The 15,251-nt window shown below is 33.4% G+C and overlaps 2 protein-coding genes across 3 annotated transcripts in view; both read right to left on the reverse strand.

Moving 5' to 3' along the window:
• Window positions 1-970: 970 nt before the first annotated feature.
• Window positions 971-1,441, reverse strand: LOC110018285 (mannose-specific lectin-like). The gene has a single exon (XM_020715555.1). It carries the CDS (start codon window positions 1,439-1,441, stop codon window positions 971-973), a length of 471 nt encoding a protein of 156 aa, XP_020571214.1.
• Window positions 1,442-7,878: 6,437 nt separating this feature from the next.
• The window catches only part of LOC110018249 (proteasome subunit beta type-7-A-like), a 19,358-nt gene continuing 11,985 nt past the window's right edge, over window positions 7,879-15,251 (reverse strand). For both annotated transcript variants that reach the window (XM_020715514.1, XM_020715513.1), the window contains 3 exons: window positions 10,192-10,290; window positions 9,785-9,875; window positions 7,879-8,100 (listed from right to left, as the gene is read on the reverse strand). In XM_020715514.1, coding sequence (XP_020571173.1) covers window positions 8,021-8,100; window positions 9,785-9,875; window positions 10,192-10,290 — 270 coding nt within the window. In that variant the 3' untranslated portion in view covers window positions 7,879-8,020. The remainder of the gene's footprint in view (window positions 8,101-9,784; window positions 9,876-10,191; window positions 10,291-15,251) is intronic.

Genomic DNA, 15,251 nt, shown 5'->3' on the forward strand with positions numbered 1-15,251 from the left:
TATATATATATATATATATTAAAGGGAATGGACTGGCATTGTGGCCCCCTCGCCATGTATAAATTTGAATCGAGGCTCAAACCCGGAGTTGATGGGATTTGCGTTGACCTGCCAACCAACAGGCCACCAATGGGCACACGCGCGCGTGCACATAAAGTGTTTTAGGATTTGAGCATTCCATGATCGTCTTGCTGTTGATGTTGGTGATGAGGTGGATGTATGCTCGTCTTCTTCATTCGATTGAGGGAGTTGATAGATTTTTTTATTATTTGTGGGGATGCTAATGATGAGGAGTCCATGATCTTCTTGCTGGGTTGTGCAAACTAAGTATTAATTCTTTCAATCTATTACACCTCTTATTATTCACTATTTTTTATATAGGTAAAGTGTCCCAGGCTTTATTGTCATTATGTTGGTTTTTTTTTTTTTTTTTCTTTTGAAGGGTAATTATGTTGGTCATTGTGAGGCATATAAAGGCTAAGTTTGTTTCGGCTTCATGCCTAGCCTTCCCTATTTCTTCCAGGGTGCGATGGATTGTGTGAGGATTTTGAGAAGTGAACTCCTTTACTTATTGCCGAGGAATTATCTAATTATTGAAAATCAGATCAATCGTTGATGTGCTTGTGACACTAAAGTATTAGATAACTAAATATCATATATTTCTAAATCCCCCCTCTCCCCTAAATCATATGTAGGAAAAAAAATTAATGATTTATTTTCACTCAAATGTATAAATTAAGTTTCCTTGTATCTCAAAATTATATTATCTTAAAGGCAAAAATTTCTTATCATTTATGGCAATAGATTCAAATTCACTTGGAAAGCAAGTAGTGTAAACAACATTGCTCGACGAACATAGTGCTGATACAAACTTAGAAACTTAGCAGGAAGACGCAAAGATGACTTATTGAAACTAACACATGCATGCGGGTAGGTGTAGAGACTAACTTTTAGCCGACATTATATCTTTCTAAGGGTTCTCGGAGGTAGAGTTGGATAAAGCATGTGTAATCTTAATCTGAATAAGTTCGCCAATGGACCACATTGGGTTTGTGTAGAGCACAACATTTCCATTTGGATGGAGCACAAGAGCGTATTTGCCAAATCCCCCTCCGGTCTCGCTTCTCCATATCATTCTTCTCAAACCAGAGAAGATGATGAGCTCACCATCGGGTTGCACATGCAGTCTACATTGGGTGCCCAATCCAACTGTGTTCGTCGCCCACATGGCGTTATCATTGTCATACAACGCTAAATTGCAATCACTCTGCATTATAAATTTATAGCTGCCGATTGATAAGGATTCCCCACTGAAAAGTTTTTCACCAGATTTTAGAACATTGGTTAAGCTTGTGGAGGAGCATGATATGAAGAGGAGCAGTAGGATTGAAGAGGAAAGAAGAGTGGCTGAAGTTCCAGCTGAGGCAATATTGAAAGCCATGATGAGAGATTCCCTTTAGAAGGATGGATGCTATGGTTATACTTGCTATGATCTTTAGCTGCTTTGTTGTCGTTTCTATTTATAATGCATGAGGGCTGGCATGATTAGGAAAAAAAAAACTAATGAAAATAATATACAGAATAATTGGAAACTTTTGTTATTTGATACTGTTGTTATGGAATGGACTGGGAATGTATGTGGTATTGATTGGATTTATTCATCTCGTTGTTATAATTTATAATTTTTTTTATTTATTTTTCAGCTAAAGAACACATTTACAGCTGATGAACCATAACATTACCATAAAAAGTTCATCATATATCTATTAGGTACTGAATATAAAAACGAAGTAAAATTAGTTTATCTGCATAAGGTCCAAGAAGTGTATGGAAATTTAGGAGAAACACAAAGTCGTATTAGTTTGTAGTGAAAGAGTTTTGTGTTTGATATCTCGAAAACAAAATAATAATAATAATAATAACTTTCCGACCAAATAAGAGCGTTGATACTGTAAGAAAAGGCATGTGATTCTGGCCAAAGAAATTTACAGAGTGATGACAAAAGTCTAATCTTCCCTTTTCCCTTATTTGAAAGAAGTTTTCTCATGCGAAGAGGAAAAATATGACATTCTTACGTCCGTTTATCCTGACGATGCCGTGGATCGCATGACGCCGCTTGCAAAGCGATGTGGTGTCATCCATGCCGTCGTCCGAACTTATGTTGTGTGGACATAGTATTTTCTCTACAAAAAGGTGAAATTTAATTGTCTATGTTGTGCATGTGCCTGGCGATCTAGTCATATGATGGAGCGTGTCCCACCTTCTAATTAATCCAATATCAAAAATAACAAATATATATTACATAAATCTTATATTATTATATTCTCATCCTAATTAATAAAACTAATTAATTTAATAATTCTATTTCTAAATTATTATAAGTTGAACCTTTTATATTTATGTTGAATCCTAATTTGTCCGTGAATCACACCTTAAGTTACAACGTAAGAAAGGAGAGAGAGACTACGAGAAATGAGCACTAGAACATCTTGCCTATCTCCCTTTTCTCATAAATGATCTTCCTATTTAAAGGAGAGATGGCACAATATGTGATATTATATTTCAACATCTGCTTTAATGGAGTCCGTTACAAGATATCATATGTATTTTACATGTATGAGCCTATTGCTCAACTGTCTTTTGACTTGGTTAGCTAGGCTAGGATGACTTCAACTCGGTAAGGCCGATTCAGTTGGATAGGTTGAGTCAGTTTAGTTGGGAGGGTCGACCTTGACTTGCTTCGGTTCTGCATGACTGACTTCGTTGGCTAGATTTTATCAATCAGTTGATCTAGTCTGACTACCGAACTTTGATCCATATACGAGGTGCTCCAATTTGTAGAATAAAACTAGGCTATCGAGCACAGGGTGAGTCGTCCTGACTTGACAGATGGATCATTCTTCGATGAGAAAATCCTTCGGAATGACTGTGAAAATCTATTGCATTACCAATTCTCATATCTTGATGATGCATTTTGAAAGCGTATGTGGGAAGACTGTTGATAGTAAGGAACTTAATTCTTTCCTCGAATTGGATCTGTCGATAGATAGATAGATAGATAGATGCCTTCACTTGACTTGTCAGCTTGGGTGCTTATTCATCATGCTATAGTCCGGTCATCTCAGACTCGGATCGTTCTTTCTATCTTTCTCCTAACTTGGTTAGTCTTGGTCCATAGCTCAGATGGTTGTATCTAATTAGATAAGTGGGGCCTCTGCAGATCTTTTGTTGATGGACCCTCATTTGTTATACTTTCTCTCTTTTGGACTGTTAGATCTCCTTGAGATTTGTGCTGAAAAAATATCATCTATACATATTTTAGCTATATCAGTTACTTCTTGAAAGTGACATTATGATAAGAATAAGAGACATAAATTTAAAATTAAATATCATTTATTTAATAATCAGAGCTTCAATAAGTGAACTCTTTGCTATTTTACGCCTATGATTATTATAAATAGGGCATGAAGGAATTCTTTTGATATCCTATATTTGTTTTGTGTCTCCTCATTTAAGTAAGTAGGCATTCAAATGCTTTTCTATGGACAGTGTTTCTCTCGCCATGCATCAAAATATTCATTGATTAGAAAGAAAAAATTTGGGCTCGATTTCGGTCGTTGGAGCTTGATGAGTGATCTCACTGGTCTCGAAACCTCTCTTGAGCAGATTTCCGATCATGAGCGGCTCTTACTTGGCACTTCCAATCACCCGGAGGTAGCAGATATGGAGTTACTCCAAGCTATCTTGGACGATGATCGCCCCTCCGTCGCTAGAAAATTTTTCCGCTACGTGATACGTAGAGGTAACAGCCTTGAAGTTATTAAGCAAAGGGCAGCGAAGATGGTTTTATAAGTTGTTTGTGAGTCGACTACCAAGGAATCCTCTGTGCTCGTAAACTGCTTGTAGTTTTCCCCCAAGCAATTGAGAGGGAAATGGTTCCTAAGGCTTTCTTCATCTCACCAGAGTAGCCATATAGTGGGTTTGTTGCGGCAGTCAGTAGGTCTTTTATGAGACCCATCTTATTGAACACCGCTTTGAATAAGATATTCATTAACTGTCGATGTCAATAAGGATGTTACTTATCTGGTAGTTGCTAATTAGCTAGCGTTGTGATGATGATGGCATCATTGTAGGGATTTTCTCCGGAGGGGCAGATCCGTTTCGGTAAAAGTGATGGGGGATGTGCGTTGCATCTAATTGCGATGATGGTTTTTCATAGTTCGTTTGACTGAAGCCTCTTCAAACTTGCTCGATGGAATAAATCTCCTCCTCTGAAGATGGCAAGAACTATGCCAACTAAGTCGATGGCATGAGCTAGGATAGGCTCGTCCAAAATTTATCGCACTGGTCTCAATGGTAAGCATTCCTTGTACATGGTCTCAATGGTAAGCACGGTACGTTTTTGGATCCCATTGGTGGCTCAATTCCTCAATGGCGGTGCTTTCATGAAATCCTCCTTATTTTGTATGGCTTCCACTATCAGCCATTGAGACTCTCAACGAAGTCGTTTCTGGCAGTTCGTGGTTGGGAAGTGGTTGCTCGTTGTAGCGAGCTGGCCGCAGTTCATGATATCCAGCTTGAATGGTAGGATAAGGAAAAAAATAGCAGCAATAGCACCTTTTAAACAAAAATTAATTTATGTCCATGTAGTCTAATAAGTTCATGAAACTACTGGGACTTTCCAACCTCTTAAACTCTCTTTAAAGTGAATTATCACAGTTATTTTAATTTGTGATCAAATTAAAGGTTCTATTTATCCAAAAAAAAACAAATAATAGTAATTCTTTTTTATACAACTACAATTATTATTATTATTATTATTATTATTATTATTATTATTATTATCATTGATATTTTATTTTTAATACTATCATTACAAAAATAATAACAAATTTTAATTTTTTGGATGGTTTCTACCCAAATAAGAGTGCCAATAATGTATGATCTGGTTTCGTTGGACGGGCCAAATTTTAACCCTATGTGTCTACTCAATTCAAATCTGACTCCAAAATTTAAGTTTGGATTGTTCGAACTAATTTTCAGATTCGGTTCGGTTCAAAATTCTAGTATGTTTAATCTTTTGGATCAGATTGAGGTTGACTTGCTAGCCCAGAGCTCCGGTCAATCCAAAATTGATAATAGTGTGACCCGCCAACACGAACTTAGCTGGAAATTGTCCTGATCTGGCCCAACTAACTATTATGCATATATTAAATGTATGTTATGTGTGTCAACTTACGTTAATCAAGTTTGTGGTGGTTGTATTCAGTTGACTTTCTAGCTCATTTAATTTTTCAGTCAAATTAGTGTTAAGCAGTTTTAGATCAGGTCAATCTCATATAAAACTTGAACTATGGTCTACTATCCTCAATAAAAGAAGTAAATATTTGATCATTAATATCACGATGCAAATCTTTTTTTAAAATTTCATATTTAATAACACTTAAAGATATAACTTATAACTTTATATGGTATCATAGTGTCAAGCGTTTTCTTAATTAAGGCAATTGATTCAAATTAATCTTAGAATCAAACAACACAATTATCAATATTAGTCAAAGCAATCAATCATCACTCTTATTCAAAGGTGCACATATGGATTGCAACACCTTCTTCCTTCTGTTGAATTAAGTCTTGTTCTTAAGAAGTGTTCACAAATGGAATTTTAGTTTGTTCATTAGGGAACTTTGTTGGTGGAGCTTGGCCAACCCTAATTGGAGCAAATGTACTTGTAGACCACAGTGTGCTTGGTTATAGCACAACATTCCCATTTGGTTGTGGAATAAGGGTGTGCTTCTCGTATGCTACTCCACGCCATGGAACCTGAAGCAGAAATGCTTAAGAGCTCTCCATTGCCCACTTAATGGAAGGTGCACTTGACACCCATTTCAAGACTGTTTAACGCCTAGATAATGTTATCGTTGCTATACAACACTAGATTGCAGTCATTTTGCATTGTAAATTTATAGTTGTTTGATTGATAAGAAGTCCCTAACGGTAAGTTTTCTTTTTCCATTTTTTAGATCATTGCCAAAGTTTGTGTAGGAGGATGATGCACTGAGGAGTAGGAGTATAGAAGAGGAAAGAAGAGTAGCTAAAGTTCTAGCTAAGGTGTTTTTGAGAGCCATGACGATATAGATAGATGACGGTTTGATTTCTTATTTTTTCTTTTATAGAGGGGTTTTTAGAATGACTATAGTTACCTTCTTTTCCTTTCTATTAATAGTATAAAGGGACGACAAGCTCGGAGAAAATTTGAAGACAGGTTACTTGAAATAATTTTGTCTTATTCAGCTAAATAAGCAAATACATGAATTGAGTGGTATGTATGTCAATCTTCCTATCTATAAAAAGTACAATGATAGGCATGCTTGCGGATGAGATGGTGGCCAAGTGGTCGGGCATTTCCTTTCGCATCGAAAGATCTCATGCTCACAAACAAGCTTTAATCATTTTCAAAATTTTAGCCCTACATGTACAGTGGTGATTAGTACCTGCATGAGATATTAATTTACAAGTTGCATGCAACAATGATTAAAATGTTTCAATATTCGAGCATTAATTACAATGTTTAATATTAAATTATAATTCAATTACACTAATCATGCATGCTTTGTTGTGACAATTTCAAAGAATGGCCAAAAACAACGTTGTAAATAGACTGAAATGCATACAATTAAGAACGTTTGACCGTGAAAGATAAAGCTCCTCAGGCTATACGATTACTTCTCTAAATTTTTGTATTCCTTCTTATAGGCGGCCATGAAGGAAAGTTAGCTAAACTTTTTCAAGCATAATCTCATAACATACGTTAATTATGAGCTTCATTAAAATATCATTTTGAGCTTAATTTTGAGTTTCATTTTATTTAATAATTAACTAGATATTATGCAGCTGTGAGTGCTAATTAATCCTGTTGGTAAAAGTCTTAAAAATGCTTAACATACAATAATGAACTACCTCCTAGCTGACTTTCAATCATGTATGAGGCATTTTTTATACTTATGAGTGATAATATTTATGTAAACCTAATCAAAATCTCATATCACTAACCCATAACTTATGTTAATTCATGTAGTTATAGATCATATTTTTAATATATCAACGTTTTAATGACCTCAAGTTAAGTACTCTTGGGCTCTTTGAATTCCTCTCATTGAGAGCTTATTGAGAGAAGATTGATTTGGATATAAACATGTAAGCTTTTGACATTTTGTTTTATATTTCAAGTAACATTCTAAAATTTAAAATCACCTTTTAGGCTTATGATTAGTTTGGTGCAGCTTTCTAGCTACTTTACTTTTCAAACCGTCTCTGAAGCTCTATATAGGAAACTCCTTTCTTGTTACTTTTTAATAATTTTTGTGATAGAACATTATTTTTTTTCAACCTAACATGTTAAAGTGTTGTGTCGCCAGAAAGCTGCGATATTTTTTTTTTTTAAATTAAAATAAATTTGTAATAATCAAAACAGTGTTTTAAATAACAGTTTCTCCTTTAACAATTTCATAACTGCTTCTTCAAACCGCTACAACTGCCCCAAATAGACGCTTATTTAGATTGACCAACTACTTTTAGGTGGAGGTTATTTTATTAGGATGTTCAGTTCGATAAATTTTCTGATTTATTAAAAATAAATCATTCTTTTCTTGGCATACTTAAACCAAAAAAATAAGGTGACAAAGCAAGCACTGCAATTTTTTATGTCATCCACATTCTTTCATTATTTAAGTACTATTTAATCAATGTCATGACTAACTTGTGCACACAATCTGCAGATTTTGTGATTCTGGCTGAGATACACAATGAATTACTAAAGGATATATATATATTCAAAGCAGAGAGCAAGATAAAAAATTATCAGTATTGACTCTGTTGGATAAAAGATAAGCATAACACGAAACAAAAGAGAATTCAAGGAAATAAATATTCGAAGGAAAGATCTTGTTGGCACAATTTGATGCATTGATTAAGCTAAAAACAAAGCCAAGCAGCAGCAGCAGATGCAAAATAATCTGCCTTACTCTTCTTCCATGGCATCAACCTCAGCAACTACCTCCACTTTTGGTTTCAGCGGAATGATCTTTGTTGACAAAACCTCTGCAAAGTAAAAAAGGAGGAGAGACTTTAGGAACTCTATCCATTAATAGAAATAATACAGCTTACATATTATACTGTTGTCTTCTTATCTATATGTTGTATTTCAATTAGGCTAAGCCCTATGATTTTTTCCCCTTTTCATGATTTTCCACATACAAAGTCAAGGTGTATCCTCCTACATAATTATCTTTCATTATCTGAGTGTGTGTTTGTATTTTTTATATATATATATATATATATATATATCCTCTCTCTGTACTTCCCTATCAAACATCTCAATAAATACTTTTTTGTTGATTTAGAAAGCCTATGAGAAGGTCTCAGAAAAAGCTTAGGAGAGTTCTAGAAGAAAAAAATATTGATATTACTTATATTCAAGTAATTAAAGATATGTGTACTAGAGTTGTTACTTATTTTCAAACACAAGGAGAATTGACCAAGTATTTTTCCTATTTCGGTTGGATGACATCAAGGATCGAGTTTAAGCCCATATCTTTTTGTCGTACTTATGGATGTTCTTACTAGAGGATGTGCCTTAGTGGTATGCTTTTCGTCGATGATATCCTTCTTCTGCATAAAATTAGAGGAGTTCAAGAAAAATTGAATTATGGAGGTCAACTTTAGAGTTTAAAGGCTTTCCTTTGAGTAGAACTAAGACTGAATACATTGAATATAATTTTAGTAATAATAGATCTAAGGGCAGAGTTGTAACAATTTGTGATCAAGTCATGAAAAGGAGTGAACGTTTCAGATATCTGGTTTTTTGCTCATAGTGATGGCAATATAGATAGGGAGTTATTGGTACATATCACGTCGGATGGTTGAAGAGGAGAAATGCATCGGATCTATTGTGTGATAAAAAAAGTAACGTCTGAGCTTAAAGGAAAATTTAATAAGATGGTGGTGAGACCTGTAATGTTTTAAGGTGCAGAATGTTGGCCTGTAAAATAGAAGCATGAAATTAAGTATTGTTGAGATGAGAATGCTCGGGCGGGTGAGCAGTTTGCACTAGGACATAATTGTGAAACGAATATATTTGAAGAAGGGTTGGAGTAGCTCCAGTGGCAAACAAGATTAGTTGCCTTAGATAGTTTGGTCGCATTAAACTTCGACCATCTAATGACCCAGTTAGGAAAGTAGATTTTTTAGATTTAACTTATGCTAAGAAAAGTAGAGGTAGACATAAAAAGAATTAAGCATGTCGTATTAAAAACCATATAATTTATTAGAATTAAATGAAAATATAAAACTTAATAGGACACAAAGGAGAAAAAAATTGAAGTAGCTAACACCACACTTAGTGGGATAAAGTCTTGTTGTTGTTGTAGCCTCAAGCTAAATTTCTTCTCATGTTATGCAAAGTACCAATCAACAAACAATATCAAAAAAAACAAAATCAAAAACAAATATATAATCTAAAAATAATCAAAGTATTTTAAAGAGATTTTCTTTAATTGTGAACTTTATATATACTAAATATATAGATTGATTATTTTAAGTTTCATATCCGAAAACTTTTGAGCAAAATATCAAAAATTTATATTTATATTCTAAAAATTAAAACACTATAATTTTGAAGATAAATAACATTTAAATATTATTTAATTAGATTAACATAATCCACTCAATTTGCATACACCAAGAACACATGAAATTTTTATTAAAAGTAATTAAAAGTTCTTACCAGTATGGCCCTTAGCGAAAGAGTAGCCTCTAGAACTAATATATGTCCGAGGATTTGGTAACTGGTGGTTCCTCAAATAATCTGTTTTGCCCTGTTTTGTAATGAACAGGCGAGAAGAAAAAAATTATAAGAACATTTACATACATACTTCATTTCATATGTATTTACATATCTAACACTTAAACTTCAATTTTGACATATGCCACCTTATATGAGGTGTATTTCACTTCTAAATAGTTAAAAAAGTGATATTTTTTATATGATATGAAGGATTTTGGTAGTATAAATGTAAAAAGTAAAATTTAGATGTTAGATATGTAAATACATAGGAATTGGGAAATATGTAAGTAAATGCCACAAAGAATAAATGATGTGTTACTCACAAAAGGGTGGTTAAAAGGAAATACCTTAGTTATCACACAAACATCAACATTGCTTCCGCTTCCCAAATCATTGAAGATACCAGAGCATATGGCCTCACAAACAAGTTTTATTCCATCCTCCCTCTGCACAAAGATATCACGAGCAAGTCAAACAACTTCAACTAGATCGCTGATTTTGAAAGGAAAATAGAAATATAAAAAAACTTAAATGTCGATATTGCATTATCAGTACAATTTGTTATTTGCAATTTCACGAGTAGTTAATATTTGAAGAAGTGAACACTAGATAGCCGAAAATAGTATCAGTTTCATAAATTTATGTTTAGGCCCTATTAATAGTATTCAGAAGAATAAATTTAAAAATTCACAAGCAGAAACTTAAAAATAAGCAGAATTATAGAGAGGTGGAAATATAACATTGCCTAATGTTAGTCTGATGGACCAAAATTTAATACCAAAGTACGATTATACTAGTCAGAGGTCAAAATGGGAATGACCAAAAACCAATCAAGCAAAGCTTTGGATAACCGTAGATTTTTTTTTTTCAAATAAGGAATCATGTACACTCGAGTCCTAAAAAATTTACTACAACAAAATAACAGTTTATGCCCTACAAAAGAAAGATTGTTTGATAAAAATAATTAAAAAGAAGTATTTTATCCAAGAGTGGATGAAATAAAAGACTAATTTGAGCTAGTTGTTTCATAGAATCATTATAATTTGCATATAATGATGTGTAAGCTTTAGAAGCGAAACAAAAAACAAATTTAAAAAAAATTAAATTAAATTAATTAACCCCAAAAAAAAAACTTCGTTAGTAACAACACTTGTTGTGCTGGTCGTTCTAGCAAGACCCGCACCGCTCATGAGAGCATTAAAACGAGGATTTTTACCCATCTCTCATTTGAACTCAACGAGAGAGGCAAAGAATGTGAGAGCGAGAGTCATGAGAGAAAAAGTAAGCTGTGAAAAACAGAGGAAGAAGAAGCTGAAGAAGGAGAAGAAGTAGCAGAGGAAGGAGAGGTAGAAGGTAGAGGAGGCGAGCGAATTACCTGATCATTTCCTTCACTGCTAGTGATCGAACTTTAAGGGAAGAAAGCTCGAACAGCTCTGTCAAGTTCCGCGAGCATCAAAGAAAAGGGGGAAGAAGAAGAGAAATTTCGATTGACTAACTGAAGTGCTAGAGCGAATCGTGACACACTCGGCGTAGCTCTTGAGACCTACCTAAGTGAAAAGAAGAGGAAGGAGAGATCGTGCGGCCTGTAGGAATCTCGATCGAGAGCTGGGAGAGGGAGGAAGGGCCGACGAGAGCCCTATTGTGCGGTTCGCAGACGAGGGAGAAGGCTGGCTTGTGGGATCCTTCTGCGTGGGAGGGAGGGCTCGAACGAACCCTTACCTGCTCGATTCGACAAGTTTGGTCAAGGCAATGGTTTAAAAACACGCAATATTTAATTTAGTTTAAGTTATTAACTGTAATTTATGAAAAATGAAATTTCAGAAACTTAATATTAAATGGATTTTACATTTTATCAACAATTGTTTAAAATGATTGGTAAAAGGGCTAAAACAGGAAAAGAAGGATTTGTATGGGAAAGAAATTCAGATATGACAACTAATTTTAATAAAATAAACATTAATTTCCTATTTAATTAATGCTAAGCTAAATTAAAACTAAGAACGCTAAACCTAAGTTTAAGGACTGATAAAGTTTCTCTTAAACGAAACATGCCAAAAAAAAATTAGAATGCCATCTAAAATAGAACCATGAAAGTTAATTTATGAAATGTTAAGATCTTAATGGAGGATATAACTCCTATATTTTAATTTATTCCTATAAGTGACCCAAAAGTTTAGACTGATTGAGCAAAGGCCAATTTGCTACATCGCTGATGTGGGTAATATGTTTTTATTTTGCAATAATTCTGTTGAGTTACGCATGTTTTTACTATTTCTCAGCTTTTCTTTTTAAAATGCAGAAGTTCATGTTCTCTTTTAAATGTTAAATGCAAGTTTTCTTCTAAATGTTAAATGCAAGATAAAAAATAATTAAAATATGATATATACATGCATATAAGAGTCACCCCTAGATGTTAATGGTAGAGGAATGCAGTGTACTCGTGCACGAAAATGGTTGTCGACATTTATGGTGGATTAGAAATGGTTAAACGTATATTTTCTTAAAAAATATAAATTTAGATGATGACTCTCAATTATGATAAATATAACCTAAGATCCTCTTTAGGACCACTTTCTGTTTTCTAATTTTTATTTTTGAAAATAAAAAACAGAAAACAAACCCAGAAATAGTATTTGTTTATTCATTTTTTTTAACACACAAGGCTTGTTTTCAAAATATTAAAAACACAAAAATAATGTCTTTGCTATTTTAAAAACATGTTTTCCGGAGCATTGCTTGTGGGAGGCTCTGCCGCCTGCTTATCGGCCGTCGACTGCCCCCTGTCACTACTGTTTGTCGCCCGCCCGCCCACAGTTGATGTTTCGTGTCAGGTGGAGCAAGAAATACGTTGTATACACCATGGGCGACAGAATTTAATACTGGAGCGCACATCGACTCAATTGTTTTATAAAAAATATTTTTTTTTTCTTAGAAACTTAAAATATCAAACCAAACATGTTTAATATTTTTTGTTTTAAAAACATATAAAACATAACAGTACCAAATGCATTTTTTAAGAATAGAAAACAGGAAAAAAAATAAAACAAAACAAACTAAAAATAAAAACAAAAATAGGAAACAAAATGTGATCTCAAACAGACCCTAAATAAATGAAATAAAATGAAACTGGTTTTTTTACTGTTCTTTTTTTTACTGTAAAATCTTTTATTGTTGTTGTTCTTTTATAAAATATTTTAAAATGAGAATTGTTGTAATTTAGAAACATTTGCTTACTGAGTAGTTTAACTCCAACGATAGTTGCTAACTTTTTACAGGAAAATAGTTGTAAACCAGAAGAACCATAGGGAGTGCGTGTACAAATGTCGTGGAGCACAAGCTGATAGGTATTGTAGTATAGTTTATTTTCAGTATGAATGTAAATGTAAATGTTCAAATACAAGCAATCTATTGTAAATAAAAGTTTTATGAATTAGAATAAGTTTTTTTGTGTTTTAGATTTTATTTTTTGTTGAGAATTGAAAATTTTAAATAGTTTTCCTTTGTCCGAATATCAATTCCCGCCTTGGTAATTCTAAGCTGACCGGGCCAGGTCTTGACAAAGCTTCCAAGTGAAGCAGGAACTTAAGCTTCAAAATTGCAAAGCATAAAGATCACTGAACTTCAAGCCCACTGCTTTTATGAGTTTCTGGAGAGTGTCGCCTCTAAAAATGTAGAAGAAAGCTTAAAATCAAAGTTTTCTCAAATAATTAGCGAAAACGATGTGTCTTAGAAGAGGCCAAACATCAGAATAAATCTGGAACATTGACAACATCTCTAGAAATATAACTCCCAAAGCATTAGAAATTTTTTTCTCAAAGAAAGACTAAAGACCTCCAACTCTCAAATGAATAACTAAAAGATTTGGCATAAATCAGAAAAAAAAGTAAGAGAATCGAGGAATACATACTATGCAACAGTTCAATAAAAAGACTAATGATTCTCGCATCATTGAGGATCCGCACAAGTATAAAACTGAGATATGGGATCTAGATGGATGAAGAATCTGATAGCTCATAAGAACCACTCAAGCTTCGAGAGCTCTCTCCCGCCATAAAATGGAAATAAATGATAAAATTGATTAGATGCAAAATTATAGAATAATCGAAGGGACATTTAGAACTATTCTAAAAGCTTTCAATGCTTGATCATCAAAAATGGATACACTCGAATACACCTTATCATCAAAAGCAATGTATGATGCCATGGTGCAACGCTAACCATACATGGGTCGAAAAAGCAAATTAAGCAATCATTCTACATACGAAGCCCTCATATTATCTGCGCTGGCGTAAATATGCCGACTTCATCAAGATCTACCTATTGCCAAAAGAAATGGTTGAAACCTTAAAAAGTCCCCAAAATTCAAGAATCCACATGGAGGAGAAAACAAAGTTTTGTCCGCTAGAGAGACTAGGTAAATTCTAAAAGGATGTGTAAATCTATGAAAAAATTGAGTAACCTCAAATTACATGTTCACTAGACAAAGTTAAGGGGCACTAAAGGCTTGCTTCATAACGAATGCTCGAAGATGAAGAGGAATGTAATTTCCACAATAAATTAAAGAATGAGATATAATTCTAAATTTTTAGTTTAATAAGGACCTTAAATGTCAATATTGAAGCCTTTGATCTCACACCACATCCCTAATTCAACAAAAACCCTTAGACATCAAAAGCGAGAAAGTCTTGGGCATCTTATCATTTATCAAGAATATGAATACTACGATATTCAATAGGAAGGAGATCTGTGGGTTGACTATTTATGAAGCATAGATACATAATGAGTCCAAAATAACCCAACAATTAGGCAGCCAAGAAAATTAGAATAATTTATAAGTTTTTTAAAAAAAGGAGTGCTTAGTATTGGTAAAATAAAGATAGACTATACTATAAGCAACTTTAGTAGATGTTAAGTAAATAATATTCAATTATTAGAAGATAAAATGACAAAAAGGAGAGAGAGGCTTAGGTATCCCTAAATATATTTTATAAAATAATGGAGAAATAGTTAATCTTTAATATTTAAAATGAAGAAGAGACTAAAAAAGTATTATGAGATAATAAAATAACTAAAGACTTGAAAGTAAATTTTGCCAGCTATAATTAGATCAGCTATATCATATTAATCCAAATGTTGAGCAACAAAAATTGCACTTATGGTTAAGTTGAGCATTGAGCAATAAAAAGTATTATGATGGGTATATGGCAATGTAAAAAAGTTAAATTAAGAAATAAATCAATTACAGGAGCAGTTGGAATAACATCTACAACAACAACAACAACAACAAAGCCTTAATCCCACTACGTGGGGTCGGCTACATGAATCCTTTTTCTCCATTAAATCCTATTTAGTGTCATATTTTCATTCAAAAGTAAAACCAAAAGCATAAAAAAAAAAAAAAAGAAGG

This window comes from Phalaenopsis equestris, unplaced genomic scaffold, assembly GCF_001263595.1.
Source record: "Phalaenopsis equestris unplaced genomic scaffold, ASM126359v1 Scaffold000006, whole genome shotgun sequence".
NCBI lineage: Eukaryota > Viridiplantae > Streptophyta > Magnoliopsida > Asparagales > Orchidaceae > Phalaenopsis > Phalaenopsis equestris.